We start from the raw sequence: 20,488 nt of genomic DNA on the forward strand, positions 1-20,488 counted from the left end.
TTCTACAAAAAGGAGAAAAAAATTATTTATATATTACATTTAACCCGTTTCCCACCTTAGACATATAGCTTCTTCTATGGTGAGCTCCCCCTGTTTGCTGCGGGCTCCGGTGAAGAGCCTGCACCTTTACCGGTACATGTCAGCTGATTTCATTAGCTGACATGTGCCCATAACAGCCGTGGGTGGAATTGCGATTCACCCGTGGCTGTTAACATGCTAAATGCTGCTGTCAATCTCTGACAGTGGCATTTAACACATCACGCCGGAAGCGCGTCACTAATCCCGCCCATTGGTGCCCGTGTCACATGACTGCGGATCGCTGATGGGTTGGCAAGACAATTCGGGGTCTGCATGAGACCCTTAATACTGTCATTGTCAGATGGCTATGAGCGCCACCCAGCGGACTGAGCTCATAGCAAGTGATACATTTAGCTGCAAAAAATGTTTTAAAAAATAAAAATAAAATAAATAAAAGTTCAAATCACCCCCCCCCACCCATTCGCCTCATTCAAAATAATAACAATACACATATTTGGCATTGCGGGGTTCAGAATCGCCCAATCTATCGTATCTACGCCAAAAAGGTATCAATAAAGACGTCAGCTCGGCGCGCAAAAAATAAGCCCTTACCCAGCCCCAGATCACAAAAAATGGAGCCACTATGGGATGGTAATTTTTTTTTTTTTTTTAGAAAGTTTGGATTTTTTTCACCATTAAATAAAAAAGAACGTATACATGTTTGGTACCGACGAACTCGCACTGACCTGCAGAATCATAATGGCTGGTCAATTGTAGCATTTAGTGAAGATCGCAAAAAGAAGACCAAAAAACAATTGTGGAATTGCACTTTTTTTGCAATTTCACTGCACTTTCATTTTTTTTCCTGTTTTCCAGTACACTAAATGACAAAACCAATGGTGTCATTCAAACATACAACTCGTCCCGCAAAAAACAATCCCTCATATGGCCATATTGATGGAGAAATAAAAAAGTTATGGCTCTGGGAACAAGAGGAGCAAAAAATGGAAACTCAAAAACAGAAAAACCCAAGGATGCGAAGCGAAGGGGTTAACATTCATATCATAGTGAGGAAGGAATGTGAGATGACTTACCATCTGGTGTTTTTTGGGATGTTCATAGCCCTTCATGCTTGGTAAGATGTTGACCAAAGTAAACTAAAGAGAGACCAGAAATGCAGGAAGATAAAAATGATTATTTTTTACAGCCTTCAGATTCATGTAGCTTTAATGTATGCACGGCTCCCTTACCTGGGCAGGAATTCAAGATGGTCTCTACCACAGTCCGCACTATGAACATAGCTTCCTTCATTGGAAGCAGTGGTTACGGCACAGGGGGCAGCGGGGGTTGGAGCAGAGCCAGTGAGAAATGCAATCCTGATGGAAGCTGTGGTCACATGGGAGGACTGTGACCTGCTCTCCAATCGCAAATTCCGTCATACAGATGACACATGACTGGGTCCCCTCCTGTGGTGCTATATCCCTTGTTGGGAGGTTTGCAATTTGCTGCGCTCTGCTGCCATTCTGTGGTGGTGTCATTATATCCATTCCCTGCTGCTGAAGCAGGATGTTAAACAGATGTTCTACGTGGCTAACCAGTCCCTGCTGCTCAAACAGGATGTTAAATTGACGTTCTACATGGCTACGGTCTACAGGATATCTGCTTGTAGCTGGAACCTCCCAGGGTCTGCGGCTGGGTAGGACGGGATATGGCCTTCGGAATTCAAATTCAGCGTTGGCTGCAGATCCACTTGCTTGAGGGGCACCATCCCTGCTGCTCTCTCCTGTTGTTCTGGAGGGCTCCGCAGGGGCTGGCCTTAGAGGAGAGCGGCTTCTTTCTCTTCTCTCTTCCTGTCTCCTACGCCTTGGAGGTTCTCCGGCCCGTCTCCCTCTTCTCTCAGTAACAGCGTTGCTGTCTCTCTGATGTCCATCACTGGTAGACGGTCTTCCCTGATCTCTTTGATGAGACCGTAACCTATGGACAGTTGTAGCCTGACCTATAAATGAATTTATAATAATTACTCACAATTTTATCAATTACATTGGTTAGAAAAGGATTGGCTCTTGTGCCCCTGTGGCTTTAAGAAAGAGGGGAGCACTACCTAGCAAAGTTTGTCTTATCTATGGGCTGAGCAAACCTGCATGGTCTATCCTGAAAAATGTCCCATCATATATCAGGGATATCTCCTTCCAGTTAAGCAAGTTGAGGATGAAATAATCTCTAAATGGCCTAAAGTTAAAAATGACACATTTCCTTTATATTTTAGGAAGAAAAAAAATATATTTTCATCTATTATATTTTAAACATTACGAAAAGGAAAATGGGCCAATGTAAAAGTTTGACTAATGCTGTTCACAACAGTCAGCGTAGGGTGATCATCACAATGTACTTACATTGAGTCGCGGTGAGGCGCCCTCTGCTGGATGTTCTCATGAACTGCAGCCTTGGAAAAGTTCCCACGCTCGAGTTCATGTGAGTTCATCCTGCAGAGGGCGCCTCACCGTGACTCAATGTAAGTACAGATTACCCAGCTTTCCTTTCAGCACCCGGGGTTTACAGGTACGAGCGAGTGCTTTAGCACAGCTCCTGCCTGTAAAATGATTTAACCCCTTCAGATGGATTTACTTCGTGGGACGTGACAGTTCATCAGAAGGTATGTATATTGTTGGTTTATTATTTTGCCAAGCGAGGGTCTTCAGGTGGATTGAGAGAGCAATAAAATATTAAAACAACCTGTGTGTTTATTTCATTAAAATAATTTTTAATAATGTGTGTGTGTGTTTTTTAACCCTTTCATTCAATTGGATTAATAATGGATAGGTGTCATAATTGACGCCTCTCCATTATTAATCTGGCTTAATGTCACCTTACAATAGCAAGGTGGCATTAACCCTTCATTACCCCATATCCCACCGCTACACGGGAGTGGGAAGAGAGTGGCCAAGTGCCAGAATAGGCGCATCTTCCAGATGTGCCTTTTCTGGGGTGGCTGGGGGCAGATGTTTGTAGCCAGGGGGGGCCAATAACCATGGACCCTCTCTAGGCTATTAATATCTGCCCTCAGTCACTGGCTTTACCACTCTGGTGGAGAAAATTGCGCGGGAGCCCACGCCAATTTTTTCCGCCATTTAACCCTTTATTTTAGCAGCTACAGCGCCCAAATTTTGCACATACACACTATTAACATTAGTAGTGTGGAATATGCAAAAAAAAGGGGGATATGAGATGGTTTACTGTATGTAAACCATGTCTCATATCCTGTCGGGTTTGGGAAGGAGAAATGAGAAGCCGGCAATTGAATTACCGGCTTTTCACATATATCGCGCTGAATTAAATATAAATACAGAATATACCGTATTTTTCGGACTATAAGACGCACCGGACTATAAGGCGCACCCAGGTTTTAGAGGTGGAAAATAGGAAAAAAAATATTTGAAGCAAAAAACTGGTAAAATATTTAATAACATACTATTATATGTGGTGTTATTATATATATAATAGTATGTTATTATGTTGGAAGCTGCGGGACCAGTGTGGTGTCTGTGAAGTACTATATGAAGATGCTGGAGGGTGAGTATAAGAATGGGGGCACAGGGCTTATATTGAAAGCACCACTCCAGCACTGCAAAATAACACTGGAGTGCTGCTTTAAAATCCCATGGGAGAACTATAACTCCCAGCATGTCCTGCAGATCCTATGACATGCTGGGAGTTATAGTTCACTAAAGGAGTGGCAGAGTGCTTTATTGTGTTTTGGAAAAACTAACCTCTTAATTGTGGCAGCCAGCCACACTGTGGTGAGGTAAAAGCATCCCATGACTGCACACACAGAGCCCTCCCTCTTGTTGCCTTTCCACAGCACAGGTAATGGAAGGGTAGATGCTAGAGTGTATGGGCTCCTTCCAGGTGTGACGTCATGTCCGTCACGTGTTATGGGCGTGTTCTGAGTGCACATTGTGGGCGTTATCTTTTTAGCAAGGCGCGAAGCAGCAGGACGCCATTATCTTTCGGCCGCACAGGATGCTTGGAGCATAGAGGTTAGTGGGATCTGCTGCTTGCAGGGTCGACCCCCTGTGGTGGGATTTTGGGGGGTCCTGCTGGCGATCCGCTGCCTGTAGGGTTGACCCCCTGTGGTGGGATTTTGGGGGGTCCTGCTGGCGATCAGTGGACCCCCTGTGATGGGATTTTGGGCGGTCCTGCTGGTGATCAGTGGACCCCCTGTGGTTGGATTTTGGGGGGTCCTGCTGGCGATCGGTGGACCCCCTGTGGTGGGATTTTGGGGGTCCTGCTGGCGATCGGTCGACCCCCTGTGGTGGGATTTTGGGGGGTCCTGCTGGCGATCGGTCGACCCCCTGTGGTGGGATTTTGGGGGGTCCTGCTGGCGATCGGTCGACCCCCTGTGGTGAGATTTTGGGGGGTCCTGCTGGCGATCGGTCGACCCCCTGTGGTGGGATTTTGGGGGGTCCTGCTGGCGATCGGTCGACCCCCTGTGGTGGGATTTTGGGGGGTCCTGCTGGCGATCGGTCGACCCCCTGTGGTGGGATTTTGGGGGGTCCTGCTGGCGATCGGTGGACCCCCTGTGGTGGGAGTTTGGGGGGGCTGCTGCTGGCTATTGCGGGGGACCCCTGTGGTGGGAGTTTTGGGGGGCTGCTGCTGGCTATTGCGGGGGACCCCTGTGGTGGGAGTTTGGGGGGGCTGCTGCTGGCTATTGCGGGGGACCCCTGTGGTGGGAGTTTGGGGGGGCTGCTGCTGGCTATTGCGGTGGACCCCTGTGGTGGGAGTTCGGGGGGGGCTGCTGCTGGCTATTGCGGGGGACCCCTGTGGTGGGAGTTTGGGGGGGGGCTGCTGCTTGTTATTGCGGGGGACCCCTGTGGTGGGAGTTTGGGGGGCTGCTGCTTGTTATTGCGGGGGACCCCTGTGGTGGGAGTTTGGGGGGCTGCTGGCTATTGCGGGGGACCCCTGTGGTGGGAGTTTGGGGGGGGGCTGCTTGTTATTGCGGGGGACCCCTGTGGTGGGAGTTGGGGGGGGCTGCTTCTGGCTATTGCGGTGGACCCCTGTGGTGGGAGTTTGGGGGGGCTGCTGCTGGCTTTTGCGGGGGACCCCTGTGGTGGGAGTTTGGGGGGGGGGGGCTGCTGCTGGTGGCTATCATGGGGGACCCATGTGGTGGGATTTTTGGTGGCTGCTGCTGGCTTTCGTGGCTATATAGCTGCTGCTGGCTATATAGCGCAGCCCACGTAGTATATAGCAGCCATGTAGCCTATAACGCAGCCCACACAGTATTTAGCAGTGTGGGCACATATCCCTGTTTAAAAAAACAAAAAAATTAAAATAAAAAAATTTACATACTCACCTCCTGGAATCTAACGGCGCTGTGCCGATGGGCGAGCGGCTGCCGCCATCTTCCGCTCCCAGGATGCATTGCGAAATTACCCAGATGACTTAGCGGTCTCGCGAGAAAGCTAAGTCTTCTGGGTAATTTCGCAATGCATCGCCGGTAACGGAAGATGGCGGCCGGCGCGAGTGGCTTGGCGAACTACGGAGGGTGAGTATAGCAGGTTTTTTGTTTTATTATTATTTTTAACATTACATTTTTTACTATTGATGCCGCATAGGCAGCATCAATAGTAAAAAATTGGGGACACACAGGGTTAATAGCAGCGGTAATGGAGTGCGCTACCCGCGTCATAACGCTGTCCGTTAAGGCCGGCATTAACCCTGTGTTAGCGGTGACCGGAAGGTAGTATGCGGCACTGACTGCGGGGAGTAAGGAGCGGCCATTTTCTTCCAGACTGTGCCTGTCGCTGATTGGTCGTGGCTGTTTTGCCGCGACCAATCAGCGACTTGGATTTCCATGACAGACAGAGGCTGCGACCAATGAATATCCGTGACAGACAAACGGAAGTACTCCTTAGACAATTATATAGTAGATAATGTGTGTATATATTTTCATTTAACTTCACTTACATTATATGTCTGTTAAGGTTTTTTCCTTTCATATCTCATTTAGTTGAAGCATATAAATTGCTGTTTTTTTTTTTTTTGTTTTGTTTTTTTTATTGTAGAAGATACAATGGCACAAATGGATTTGAATTTTGGCTTACCATGTGAGGTCCAGTCTACTGTGAATTCATCTGATGTGGTATAGTAGTTTTTGATACATGGCAGCTGAGCATATTCTCCATATTTATATCACTCAAATGTATTTTATTCTACATTTAGCACTAACATACTATTAAATGTTTGTTTTCTTTCCATTAGGCACTAATGTCGTCCAAACACAGCTCCCAGCTGCAAACTTGTGACTCCTTACAGAACGCTGTGCAAGCTATTAATGAGTTTGAGGAATGTACAACCTCTAATTACATTGTTATCGAAAAACATAAAAATTTTGGAAATGAAGGTAATGGTTGTGCAAAAGTTTCCAAATTCATATTAACATTATTGGTTAAATGATGACTGTATACCATGGTTTATCAAATTGTTAATAATGCCATGAAAACTATAATACAATATCGCCGCGAGGTGCACACATGGAAGTCCACATCAATTAGAATTGTCTTTTCCACTTATCATACCTCTTCATAATCCAACATTTATTTTTATTATACATTTTTCTTTATCGCCTCTCATTGGGGGACACAGGAACCATGGGTGTATGCTGCTGCCACTAGGAGGCTGACACTATGCAAATAACAATAAAGTTAGCTCCTCCTCTGCAGTGTACACCCCACCGACTGGCATTATACTCTTCAGTTTAGCTTAGTGTCAGTAGGAGGTGGACACGGGTCTTTCATTAGACCCTTATCTACCTCAATGTGCGTCGTTTCTTTTCAGGTTTTCCGGAAGGGATACAGGGTGAACAGTCACACCTGTAATCCCACAAAGCGGACTATGAGTACGGCGTGTACGGCCACCCCGTATCCTCATAGATCCCTCTCCAGGACCAAGATCCTAGCACACAAGCGTGCTCAGAAGTCCGGTCCTGGCTCCATCACCCACCCACTCGCCCACCAGAGCCTGTCGGTTGGAGGAGACGAGGACGTCCATCTCCAACTCCACGGACGTGTAATACTTTCCACGTTTTAAGGTTAGTACGGTCGGCGTGGGATGTTAGGTGAGTATTTCCCTTAGGGGGCCCCTGCAGACTCCCTCCTTTCTTGCGGTACCTTACAGAAGCAGCCGCACTGCTATTTGTGCGGCCGCACTTCTATTCTGCGGCAGCACCTTTTTCTGGCAGACCCCCGCAGCAGTCTGGGCGCCAGTCCTATCGTTTGCGCGGGGCCCTGATGTCCGGCCGCGCTGTTCGGCGGCTGCATTTTTACAGGCAGTCACACTGCCTTGCCTGCGGCCGCATCTTTTCTCTCTGCGGCGCAGCCCCCTACAGGCAGCCGCGCCGTCTTCCCTGGCGGCCGTACCCTTTGGAGCTGCCTCGCGGCCGCGGTTCCCTCCAGCGGTCGCCGGTTTTCTAACATAGGCCCCAGCGGCAGCGCTCCCCTTTCTATGCAGCGGCTGCCGCGCCTCTCAGCCGGGCAGCGCCCGCACCATGGTTCATTTACGGCGACGCCGGCCCCTACTTTCGGCGGCAGCGCTTACCTTTGTATGCGGCCGCGCCTGTCAGCCGGGTAGCGCCCGCACCGCTGTTTACCCCCGACGGTCGCCGGCTTCTAATTTAGGCCCCGGCTTTTCCCGGGGCCTACTTCCGGTGCCGTGCTCCGCCCACTTACTGTTTCTTCGGGCGGGCTTTCTCCCGCTCGACACACTGTGCAACCCACCGGCGCTATCTCGGCTGGCTCCGCCCCTTCCTCCACGCCGCTGGGCACGTGTTTTCTTCACCCTGCCGCACACCTTCACAGAAGAACTCTGCAGAGCGCTCTTTTCTGGGGACACGGTACACCATCTGTGTCGGAGATCCACATCATCTTCCTCCAGGCCTGCAGCATCCTGGTATCCGTGTTTTTCATCTGCCGTGAGTAGCTCTGCACTGCAGACTGACACCCCCCTCTGCCCCACTGTCCCCTAACCTGCTGGCATTTCTTCAGGGAGCTCTCCAAAATGTGTAACTCTAAAGGGGGCCACTCTCATCCTCCTACTTCTTCCTCAAAGTCTTCTGCCTTAGTCAAATACTTTGCTTGTTCGTCCTGTAACAGCAAACTTCCCTCAGGTCAGTCCTCTCCGCTCTGTCAGGCCTGCAGCAACCCGATTGTTCCCACTGCCCAGGATCCCCCAGCCGATCCGCCCGAGAGTGATACCCCCATCCCAGGCTGGGCTTCCTCTCTGTCTCAATCGGTGGCCGACCTGACTCGGGTGTCTCAAACTTTGGTGTCCGTGCTGGATCGGTTACCCCTGCAGACCCCCGCTGTAGCCAGCGTGTCGCACGAAGCTCCGTCCGAACCCTCCATGGTTAGCCGCAGAAGGTCCAGACAGGAACGCTGGTCTGAGTCCTCTTCTCGCTCCATCTCGCCACCCGATCCTCCTCTGCGGTCAGCTTCTTCCCGATCCTCCTCCCCTGGATCAGGCGAAGCGTTCTCTGACGCGCCTTCGGAGGATGTTTCGGAGCTGGATTCGAACCAAATCGCTACCATGAGAGATATAGTTCAGAATCTCATTGGAGCGATAAATCTAACCTGTGGCATCAAGGAGTCCTCTACGGAACCCGCAGATCAGGCGGTTTCGTTTAGACAGGCAAAACCACCTTCCAAGTTTTTCGCTCCTCACCCTGAATTTGAGGAGATTATGACTAGAGAATGAGAGAATCCGACCAGACGCTTTCAGAGAGGAATGCGTCTTGGCGTTTTATATCCTTTTTATCCTGAGCTCACCGCTAATTGGACTGCCTCCCCTTCGGTGGACCCTCCAGTTTCCAGACTGTCCACCAACACAGTCCTCCCACTGTCCGGCGGAGCATCCCCTGAAGGATTCTAACGATAGTCATAGAATCCTTCGCGAAATCAGCCTTTGAAGCGGCCTCAGCTAGTCTTTGCCCGGCCTTTGCTTCCACTTGGTTTTCAAAAGCCATATCCAAATGGGCCAAACAGCTCCGTCAGGGCATTCTGAACGGGGTTCCACCCGGACAGCTGGCAGATCTTGCCAACCAGATTTCTCACGCGGGTGAATATCTGGTCTCCGCCTGAGCCGCACAAGACGCAGCGTCCAGCAACGCTGTTGCCATCCGCCGGACCGTTTGGCTTAAGGCCTGGCCGGCCGGTTTGTCTTCTAAAAAGTCCCTTACCAGCCTGCCTTTTCAGGGGTCTCGTCTCTTTGGTTCTAAGCTGGACCAAATTATTAAGGATGCTACAGGGGGCACGAGTTCCCTTCATCGCCAGGCCAAGCCTCGACGCCCTCCTCCAAGACGTCAATTTCGGACCTTTCGGCGCTTTGCGGCACTGAACTCCTTCTCCCAGCAGCAACAGAGGCCACAGGCCCGTCAAGAGAAGAAGACGGTATCCTTTAGGCCCACTCCTTCCTGGCGTTCTCGCTACTCCCAGGGTAGATCCTCCAGGTCCAGTACTGGAAGAACCACCTCGGCATGACTCTCGCCTAGTAGCCAGCCCATCTCCCAGGTTGGGCGGCCGTCTCCTCTTCAGGGACGTCTGGATTTCCTCGGTAGAGGACGCATTGGTCAGGGAAGTTGTATCCTCATGATACAAGATAGAGTTCCTTTCATGACCCCGGGATCGTTTCTTCGAAACCCTGACCTTTAAGAGACCCCGCTCTAGTTCCGGGTTTCTTCGCAGCCATCGCGTCTCTCCTCAAAGCCGGGGCAATCGTACCCGTCCCGGAAAAAGAACGGTTCACAGGTTTCTATTCAAACCTTTTTGTGGTACCGAAAAAAGACGGCAGAGTGCGCCCCATTCTGGATCTCAAATTGCTGAACAGGAGAGTCCGTCTGAATCACTTCAGGATGGAATCCCTTCGTTCAGTAATTGCTTCCATGGAGGCTCAGGAATTTCTGTGTTCCATAGATATTCATGACGCCTACCTCCATGTTCCGATATTCCTGGGACATCACCGATACCTGCGCTTTGCAGTGCTTCAGGAACATTTTCAGTTCGTCTCCCTGCCATTTGGTCTTGCAACCGCCCCAAGAGTTTTCACGAAGATCATGGCGGCGCTGATGGCCATCTTGAGGGTCAGAGGCCTGGTTCTGTTTCCATATGTCGACGACATCCTCATCAAGGCTCCGTCCTTTTTTCAGGCCCACGAAAGCCTGTTCATTGTTCTCGACACCCTAGCCCGTTTCGGGTGGCTGGTCAACCGGAAGAAGTCCTGCCTTATTCCTTCTCAGCGCATCATCTTTCTGGGCATGCTCTTTGACACACGTCAGACCAAGGTCTTTCTTCCCGAAGACAAGAGATCCATTCTTCGTCGGGACATACGCGTGCTCCAGGGCCCTCGGTCTCCCTCCTACCGATCGGCCATGAAGGTTTTGGGGAGGATGGTAGCAAAATTGGAAGCGATTCCCTTCGCCCAATTTCAGTCGCGACCTCTTCAGCAAGCCATCCTGTCTCAGTGGAACAGGTCTGTTTTCTCCCTGGACCGCCCGATCCGACTCTCTCCCCGAGTCAAACGGTCTCTCAACTGGTGGCTCACGTCACCTCTCGTCTCCCAGGGCAGGTCCTTCCTTCCAGTTCAGTGGCAAGTGGTGACGACGGATGCCAGCCTGCTCGGCTGGGGTGCAGTGTTTTGCCACCTGACTGTACAGGTCCGCTGGACGGCGCAAGAGTCAACCTTGCTGATCAATGTCCTCGAGATCCGGGCCATTTTTCTGTCTCTTCGTCACTGGGAAAGGATTCTCAGGGGCCTTCCTATCCGAATCCAGACAGACAATGCCACGGCGGTGGCATATGTCAACCATCAAGGGGGGACTCGGAGATCCTTGGCCGAGGTATCCAAGATCCTCCTCTGAGCAGAGGCAACGGTTCCGGTGATATCCGCTGTGCATATCCCCGGCGTGGACAATTGGGCCGCCGACTTCCTCAGCCGCGAGGGTCTTGCGGCAGGGGAATGGTCCTTGCATCCGGAGCAGCCGCGAGGGTCTTGCGGCAGGGGAATGGTCCTTGCATCCGGAGATCTTCCATCAGATTTGTCTTCGATGGGGGACTCCGGACGTGGACATCACGGCGTCTCGAATGAACAGGAAGGTTCCGCAGTTCGTCTCCAGGTCTCGCGATCCTCTCGCAGTGGGCATCGACGCTCTGTCCATTCCTTGGTCACAGTTCGTGCTGCCCTACCTGTTCCCACCCCTTCCATTACTTCTCAAGCTGTTGAAGAAGATCAAAGCGGAAGGGGTGCCGGTCATTCTGATCGCCCCGGATTGGCCCAGGAGAGCTTGGTTCGTGGAGCTCGTCAATCTTCTCGCGGACGCTCCCTGGCGCCTTCCAGACAGGCCCGATCTGCTGTCTCAGGGTCCGATCTGCCACCCAAATTCTCGGTCGCTCAGTTTAACGGCGTGGCTGTTGAGACCGCAGTTCTAATAGCGTCCGGCCTTTCGGCCCGAGTGATTCACACCATGATTCAGGCTCGGAAGCCTTCGTCTTCCAGGATCTACTATCATACCTGGAAGGCTTACTTCCGTTGGTGCGAGTCCAACCGCGTTTCATCTATGTCCTTTTCCCTGCCTTACATCTTGGCCTTCCTTCAGGCAGGACTGGATTCGGGCCTTGCTGTTGGTTCCCTAAAGGGCCAGGTTTCTGCGCTTTCCATCCTTTTTCAGAAGACTTTAGCTTCCCGACCACAGGTTAACACCTTCCTTCAAGGAGTAGCCCACACGGTCCCTCCGTACAGGGCCCCTGTGGATTCATGGGATTTAAACCTGGTACTGGACGTTCTGAGGGTTTCCCCCTTTGAGCCTCTCAGGGAGGTTCCCCTGTCAGTTCTATCTTGGAAGGTGGCTTTTCTTGTGGCCATCACTTCTGTCCGCCGCGTTTCCGAGCTGGCGGCCCTGTCTTGCCGTCCTCCGTTCCTGGTCATCCACCAGGACAAGGTGGTCCTCAGGCCTCCGCCTTCTTTTCTTCCTAAGGTGGTTTCCACCTTCCACCTCAACGAGGACATCGTTCTACCTTCTTTTTGACCAGCTCCGACTCATCCTCTGGAGCGATCGTTGAACAAGCTGGACCTCGTCAGGGCAGTGACAATCTATCTGGATAGAATGTCCACTTTCCGGGAGACGGATTCTCTTTTCGTCATTCCTGATGGTTCGCGCAGAGGCCAGCTGGCTTCTAAGGCGTCTATTGCTTGCTGGATCAGAACGGCTATTCTGGAGGCTTACCGGGTTAAGAACAGAGTGCCTCCTCCTGGGATCAAGGCTCACTGTACTCGGGCAGTCGGCGCCTCCTGGCCGGTGCACCACTGGGCTTCCGACCTACAGCTTTGCAAAGCTGCAACCTGGTCTTCCATCCACACGTTTGCCAAATTTTACAAGGTCCATACCTACGCTTCAGCAGACGCCAGCCTAGGCAGAAGGATCTTGCAGTGGTGAGTCCTCTGACCTGATGGAAGTCTATTTTCCCCACCCTTGGTCCTGCTTTGGGACGTCCCATGGTTCCTGTGTCCCCCAAATGAGAGGCGATAAAGAAAACAGGATTTTTGGTTGTTTACCGTAAAATCTGTTTCTTGGAGCCTCCATTGGGGGACACAGCTCCCTCCCAATGTTTCTGTTGTTCTATGTTCTGTGATTATTCTCACGTTTGACTTATCACGTTTACAGTTCTCAAGTTTTTGGTTATGGTTTTTCAACCTTGTTATTTTTCTCCTACTGCTTTCTCACTATCTGAAGAGTATAATGCCAGTCGGTGGGGTGTACACTGCAGAGGAGGAGCTAACTTTTTTTATTTGCATAGTGGCAGCCTCCTAGTGGCAGCAGCATACACCCATGGTTCCTGTGTCCCCCAATGGAGGCTCCAAGAAACAGATTCTACGGTAAGCAACCAAAAATCCTGTGTTATATCAGAACTGTGTCAAGCAAGTATGAGAATTTTCATTTTGATTTTTTTTTATACTAAAAGATTAAATTTGGTTGTGGCTCTACAAACTGGTACTAATAAGTGAGATTTTTGTGGGAGCTAAATATGCAAAGACATGTAATCTTTTCTTTTTGCCAGCAGTAATTCTATAATGCTATTGTTTTTTTGTCAATGCACTTTCATATTAACATTTCACATATATCCTATGATGGCACACTATTTTACAAATTACTCAGTGCACATCTAATTTTGTTCAGCCTCTGTAGCTATTACATGTATATGGATTATAAAAAAAAATTATTATTAATCCCTTCATGACCCAGGACGTACCGGTAAGTCATATGTTGTGTCCCTTAATTTCATGTGGTCTCGGGGGGCTGAGCCCACATCGGCTTGCTGATCTGAACAGTGATCCGAAGCAGGGAGCGGCGCAACCCCCTGCGGGTGTTAATCAGTTAAATAACGCTGTCAAACTCTGACAGCTTTTAACCCGCCGTGGCCAGAATTGCTGCTTTCTGACTGGTGATCACAGGGCACCAATCCGCTGCTATGACAGCCATGTTGCTGTCATGGAAGCCCTTCTCTGAATGCTTGCCTGTAGCTGTCAGAGGAGATGATCGCTTCTGCATCAGAGATCAGGGCTGCTGCTGTGCTGTATGCTGTAGAAGTGATCGGGTTATGGTTTAAAAAAAAATTTGAAAAACACAAGTTCAAATCTATCACCATTTGCAACATAAAAAATAAACCGCTAAAAAATTAAATATTTATTATTTCTGCTTTATAAATGCCCAATCTGTCAAAATATTAACTTAATTAATAAGATCAGAAAGTTGCGTAGCGAGCATCAAATTGCGCACAGATTCAGTCACCACTCTTTCTATACAGTGGTGGTGGTAGCCACACCCTCAGCACTGGCTGACATCTGACCCCAATACTAAGCCAGTACCAAAGGCAAGACTACCATCCCAGTCACCGCTCTCTATAGAGCTGCATCTCTGCCTGGCTCTTGGCCCCCCTCCTATGACTGATTACTGAGCCCTGCCCTGGGGGGGAGCATGAATTTCATTTTCTCCTTGCAGGGTTCAGCCAGGTGAAGGTGCTGATATGTTTGGTAGGGACTTGTTCTCTTTAAATATTGAAATACCACTTTAAATATCCTACAGACAGCCTTTTAATTCTAGATTTTCCTAGCCACCTTGTGGTTTTGTGAACTGATGCTTTGCAATTTGTCATTGGCCAACAGAATTTTTTTTTTTTTTTTTTTTTTTTTTTAATTATCATATTGTCATTATTTTTATTATTAGACCGTTTTATAATGCCATTTATTCCATGGCGCTTCACATGTGAAAAAGGGAAAATATAGACAAATGCAATAAACATAAGCGCAAAGAAGGCACACACAAGTACAGAAGTAGAGAGGACCATTCCCGCAAGGGATCAGTCTACAGGGGATGGGTGAGGATACACTAGGAGAAGGTAGAGCTGGTCGTGTGGCGATTCAGCAGACTGAGAATCACTGCAGGCTATAGCCTTGTTGTAAGAGGTAGGTCTTTAGTTTCTTTTTGAAGGTTTTCGTGGTAGGCAAAAGTCTGATGTTTGGGTAGAGTTAGAATATGGGGGAAGCATGGGAGAAGTCTTGTATGCAGTTGTGGGAAGAGGAGATAAGAGGGGAGTATGGAAAGAGATCTTGAGAGGATCGAAGTTTGCGTGTAGGTAAGTATCGGGAGACCATGTCACAGATGTATGGTTGAGACAGATTGTGGATGGCTTTGTATGTCATGGTTAGGGTTTTCAAATGGAGCCTCTGGACAATAGGAAGCCAGTGAAGGGCTTGGAATAGGGGAGAGGCTGGGGAATAACGGGGAGACAGGTGGATTAGTCGGGCAGCAGTGTGTAGGATGGATTGTAGTGTTGCCAGACAGTAGGAGGATGTAGTAATCGAGGCGTGAGATAAGGGTGTGCAGTACTGTTTTTGTTGTCAAGGAATGCGCGGATTTGGGGAATCTTTTTGAGTTTGAGACTACAGGAGGAGGCAAGGGCTTGGATATGTGGCTTGAAAGAGAGGGTAGTGTCGAGTATCACCCCCATGCAGCGAGCATGCGGGACTGGGTAAAGTGAGCAGCCATTGACATGAATGGATAGGTCTGGTGGAGGGGTAGAGTGAGATGGGGGAAAGATGATGAATTCCATCTTGTCCATGTTCTGTTTTAGAAAGCGAGCAGAAAAGAAAGCTGAGATAGCAGATAGACAGTGTTGGAATTTGGTGAGTAAGGAGGTGAGGTCGGGTCAAGATAGGTAGATCTTTGTGTCATTGGCATAGAGATGATACTGCAAACCATGTGATTCTATGAGCTGTCTCAGCTGAAGGTGAAAATGGAGAAGAGTTGGGTTCCTAGAACTGATCCTTGGGGAACACAGGCAAGAGGGCGAGCTGAGGAAGTGGTGTGGGAGAAGGAGACACTGAATGTCCGGTCTGTTATATATGATGAGATCCAGGATAGGGCCGAATCTTTGATGCCAAGAGATGAGAATCGGTAGCAGGAGGGAATGGTCCTCAGTGTCGACAGAGGACAGGTTGAGGTGAAGGAGGACAGAGTACTGTTGCTTGCTCTTGGTGGTTAGTAGGTTGTTAGTGACTTAAGTTAGGACCGTTTCAGTTGAGTGATGCTGTCGGAAAGCCACATTGTAACCGTTCAAAGAGGGAGGAGGAGAGTTGGGAGGACAGTTCAAGATGTACATGCTGTTCCAGTAGTTTTGAGGCTTAAGGGAGAAGAGATATCGGGCGATAGCTAGACACAAAGGATGGGTCAAGGGAAGGCTTTTTTAGGATGGGTGTGATCGAGGCATGTTTGAAGGATGAGGGAAAGACACCATTTGTAAGAGGTTGGAGGTGTGTTACAGTTTTGATGAAGACTGTGGCGAGGATGGGGATGAGGTGGGACAGGAGCTGGTCAAGTGTGCAAGTGGTGTGGTGTGGTGTGATCTTGACCGGAGGGTGGAGAGCTGATCGTCTGTCATGGGGGAGAAGCTGGTTTTGGAGGAACAGGGCTCAGCAGCTAAGAGGGTTGAGTGCTGTGGGCCAAAGCTTTCTCTGATCTTATCGATCTTCAGCTTAAAGAAAGAGGAAAAGTCTTCAGCAGAAATGACAGGAGAGGGAGGAGGTGCCGGGGGATGGAGGAGAGAATTGAAAATGTTGAACAGCCGTTTTGGGTTGTGAGACAGGGTGGTTATGAGAGATGAGAATTAACTTTGTTTTCTGGCAGCGAGCGTGGACTTAAAGCTAACGAGGGACTGCTTGTATGTGATGAGGTGCTCGGCAGAGTGTGATCTCTTCCATCTCCGCTCAGCTACCCTGGAAGCACATATACGTTCTTTGGTCAGCCAGGGCTGCCTGTTGATTGAAGAGTTTTACTATGCGTGAGAGGGCGGCCGAATCAAGTGTAGCTGTTATTGTGGTGTTATAAAAAGAGGCAGCGGCATCTGTCATGAAGGGAAACTGTAAGAGGGGAAAAGGGACTCTGAGAGTGATTGTAAAATTGAGGTGTTTGAGATTTCTGCGAGGGTGAGTGAGTTTGTGGAGTGGGGATTGCACACTAGATGAGGGGAGGGGAGAGAATGTCATTAGGTTGTGGTCAGACAGGGGGAGGGGTGAGATTAGTAAGGCAACAGAATGTCTGACATAAAGTGGACACATGATTGCAGCTTCAAGTCTGCCAGGGTCACTTAGAAAATTAAAAAGAAAAGATTAATCTAATATTTTTAAAGTATATTAACACAATTTAAAATCTAAACCCTTTTAACAATTTCAAATTACGTGTTTGTATTTTTTTCTAATAAAAATGCTTGCTAAAGTATGTAAAAGTTAAAGCAGACAAAAATTACTTTGAAAGATGCAATGAATGAAAGAATAAAAAGATATGACTTCTCGTTTCTTTTTCTTTACAGCACTTTTTTCACCATGCTCTACTCCTCTTCCCCCACGCCCTAATCAGCAAAGTTCAGTAAAAAGTAATTGCATCCATGTACATCTTAATGGTATCAATGAAATCTACAATTTTTCAACCACGAGAGAAGCCCTCATTGACAAAGAAACTACCCACCATTGACAAAAGCAAAAAAAAAGAAGATATGGGACAAGTGCTTATTTTGATATATATTTTTATTAAACAAACAAAAAAAAATCGGTGTAATTCCAAACAAAAAATTTAGGAAAAACACATGCCCTCATATGGCATTTATGTCTCACAATTGTCATTACTGAATAAGCGTATGTACTTACATGTCAAATATCGAGCAAATACATCCAGAATTCTATATCTCGTTGTTCCCTGAGGAACTATTAAAGCCATGTGACTTGTAGGTGGTCCTGAATATAGCAAACACTTATTTTAGGACATCTGCAAATGTTCAGTACTCTCATGTTTATACAGAATGTTACCTCTCTGAATTTTTGTTTTAATGTGAAAAGTAAAAAATGTACTTAATAAAACCAAAAAAAAAAGTGTATATATAATATATATATCTATATCCATCCTACCTTTCTATGTTTTTTATGGGAAATGATCTGCAACATATTACAATGGTATGTCGAAAGAATCTGTCTTTTAATTTATGAAATTTAAAAAATAAAATTTTGAATAACTGAACACTCAAAAGTAAACTGGTCTTGTGTAATTGTTTAAATAAAGTTTATCATTCCGATGCTTGTATCCCCAGTCATCTAAGTGTATGCCACCAACGGTGGTCAGTTTCCAGTTAATATAACCATAGTAATGAACTCTTTTCTCCTTCAATATTTTTTAAATTATAAAACTGAAGATGTTGAGAACAGCCAATGATGTTGTTACTGCTATAGCGACCCACAAAGGAACATGGGATTGCTTTCTTTCCTGGAAAGAGTTGGCTTTATCTTACCATAATGGTGATAGATAATTGACTGCTATGATAACCTTGCTTGTTATGCTATGTACAGTAAATAACCACAGAGAGCAGTATTTTTTTTCTTTGTGTATTACAGCCCTTGCTTTACATACAATATATTAATGTTTTGCAATTTTTTTTCATGTTCTTTTCAGCTTTAATTCCCAGTTCCAAGATTACTGTGCACTGGGAAGGACCAGTAATTAATAATGTTTGCCTTAGGGAGTATTCAGGAGTTCCTTTCATTATTGTTGGAAGAAAGGTATTTGGTTGCCATCTTGGTAAGGATAGGGCTGCTGCCAAAAAAAGAAAATATGCAGACTCTAAAATCAGTCAGGTAATATCAGTTAAATAAAGATGTTATATTTAAGATCAATACATCTTTAAACTATTAGCTTTGCCTTCCTAAAGTTTAAGAAATGTAACTACATATACCCCATTCCTAATGGATAATAAATACACATTTATCATAGTTTGTTTAAGATAAGGCTAAATTAAATGTGTTTTCCCACTAATTTCATTACAATCAATAGCTATTGAAATAAAAATTCCACAATTGGCTGTTTCTGTGCTGATAGCAGGGGCACATATATATATAAGATTCTATGGGTTGTGTAATGTCTGTCCCTGCAGCAACATGGTCTGATCATAACACAGATCCTGGGCCGGGGAGGACGCAAAACAGTATACAGACATTTCACATTGCAGGCCGCCATTTTAATGCCACGTGTCGTAATTCAAGCTACAATAAGAAAATCTAACAATAGTTTAATTTACCATATGAGTGTTTTAGTATCTTCAGCTCTAAAGTTATTACTGGATTTATGCCATTTTGTGGGTTTTAACTAGGCAATTGTGTACATGCTTATTGGCATACTTCAACTGACTATCCATCGTGGTACTGTAAAGTGACGATACACTTGTCATATATAGATATCATTAAAGGCACTTTCCCAGCATAGGATGATTGTTCTAAGTACAGGCCCATGACAAATTATTTATGTACACCTTCCCAGCTACTTGTTCTCCATGTATCTCCTCCCTTTTCTGGCGCTATGAAGCCAGAGCTGTCAAACAGTAGGGGTGGAGATGGGAAAGTGGATTGAAATGATTGGTACCTGTACTTGTTTTACACAGGCATCCTGTGGTGACACTATTTTTAAGTTCCATTCTGCATCCAACTTGGCAACCACAATAGCAAAGGCAGAAGTGTTAGTCTGGTTCTTTACACATATCTACCTGCAGAAAGGACCTACATGCATTCAAAGGGAAATCAAAAGCCTTGTTTAGGCAGAGATCTCATGGCTGCAGTTAACTTTGGACCATTAATGTCCACAAATTAAGAATGTGACTGGCTGGTTGCGTGTCAACATTGAATTGTTGAAGTCGCCTGCATACACTGTTTTGGTATGTAAAATGGACTAGACAATCACAGCATGTGTTTATATAATGCCTTAACTTCTAATGCACTTGTGTTCATAGACAAGAATTGGCGATACGCACAATTTTTCACTCACCCATTCAACCTTCTGGTTAACAAAATAAATTGTGACCTATGGAGCCAGAGTATAGCACGTGTGTGTCTTGCCACACCTCATTTAAAGATTTATTTTTTTTTTTCCTGTATTTTCATGACTATGAAAATTGTACATTCACACTGAAGGCATCAAAACTATGAATTAACACATGTGGAATTATATACTTAACAAAAAAGTGTGAAACAACTGAAATTATGACTTATATTCTAGTTTCTTCAGATTAGCCACCTTTTGCTTTGATGACTGCTTTGCACACTCTTTGCATTCTCTTGATGAGCTTCAAGAGGTAGTCACCGGGAATGGTTTTCACTTCACAGGTGTGCCCTGTCAGGTTTAATAAGTGGGATAAAATAGTATAGTTATAGGTGAGATGCTCTGCCTTGCACCTACAACTCTATACTATTCTCCTGCCCTGCAGAGCATCCCTTATTAATGGGGTTGGGACCATCAGTTGTGTTGTGCAGAAGTCTGGTGGATACACAGCTGATAGTCCTACTGCATAGACTGTTAGCTGCTTTTTTCTTTCCATAATACAAATTCTAAGTAAAGAAAAACGATTGGCCATCATTACTTTAAGAAATGAAGGTCAGTCAGTCCAATAAATTGGGCAACCTTTGAAAGTGTCCCCAAGTGCAGGGGCAAAAACCATCAAGCGCTACAAAGAAACTGGCTCACTTGAGGACCGCCCCAGGAAAGGAAGACCAAGAGTCACCTCTGCTTCTGAGGATAAGTTTATCCGAGTCACCAGCCTCAGAAATCGCAGGTTAACAGCAGCTCAGATTAGAGACCAGGTCAATGCCACACAGAGGTCTAGCAGCAGACACATCTCTACAACAACTGTTAAGAGGAGACTTTGTGCAGCAGGCCTTCATGGTAAAATAGCTGCTAGGAAACCTCTGCTAAGGACAGGCAACAAGCAGAAGAGACTTGTTTGGACTAAAAAACACAAAGACTGGACATTAGACCAGTGCAAATCTGTGCTTTGGTCTGATGAGTCCAAATTTGAGATCTTTGGTTCCAACCACCGTGTCTTTGTGCGACGCAGAAAAG

The 20,488-nt window shown here is 47.1% G+C and overlaps 1 protein-coding gene across 1 annotated transcript; it reads left to right on the plus strand.

The window, feature by feature from the left end:
• Positions 1 to 4,007: 4,007 nt before the first annotated feature.
• LOC143808488 (uncharacterized) lies at positions 4,008 to 17,640 on the plus strand. Its single transcript, XM_077291218.1, has 4 exons — positions 4,008 to 4,055; positions 6,081 to 6,157; positions 6,277 to 6,418; positions 16,926 to 17,640. Exons 2-4 carry the CDS (start codon positions 6,089 to 6,091, stop codon positions 17,084 to 17,086), a joined length of 372 nt encoding a protein of 123 aa, XP_077147333.1. The 5' UTR covers positions 4,008 to 4,055; positions 6,081 to 6,088; the 3' UTR covers positions 17,087 to 17,640.
• Positions 17,641 to 20,488: the final 2,848 nt, after the last annotated feature.

Source organism: Ranitomeya variabilis, chromosome 2, assembly GCF_051348905.1.
Source record: "Ranitomeya variabilis isolate aRanVar5 chromosome 2, aRanVar5.hap1, whole genome shotgun sequence".
NCBI classification, from domain to species: Eukaryota; Metazoa; Chordata; class Amphibia; order Anura; family Dendrobatidae; genus Ranitomeya; species Ranitomeya variabilis.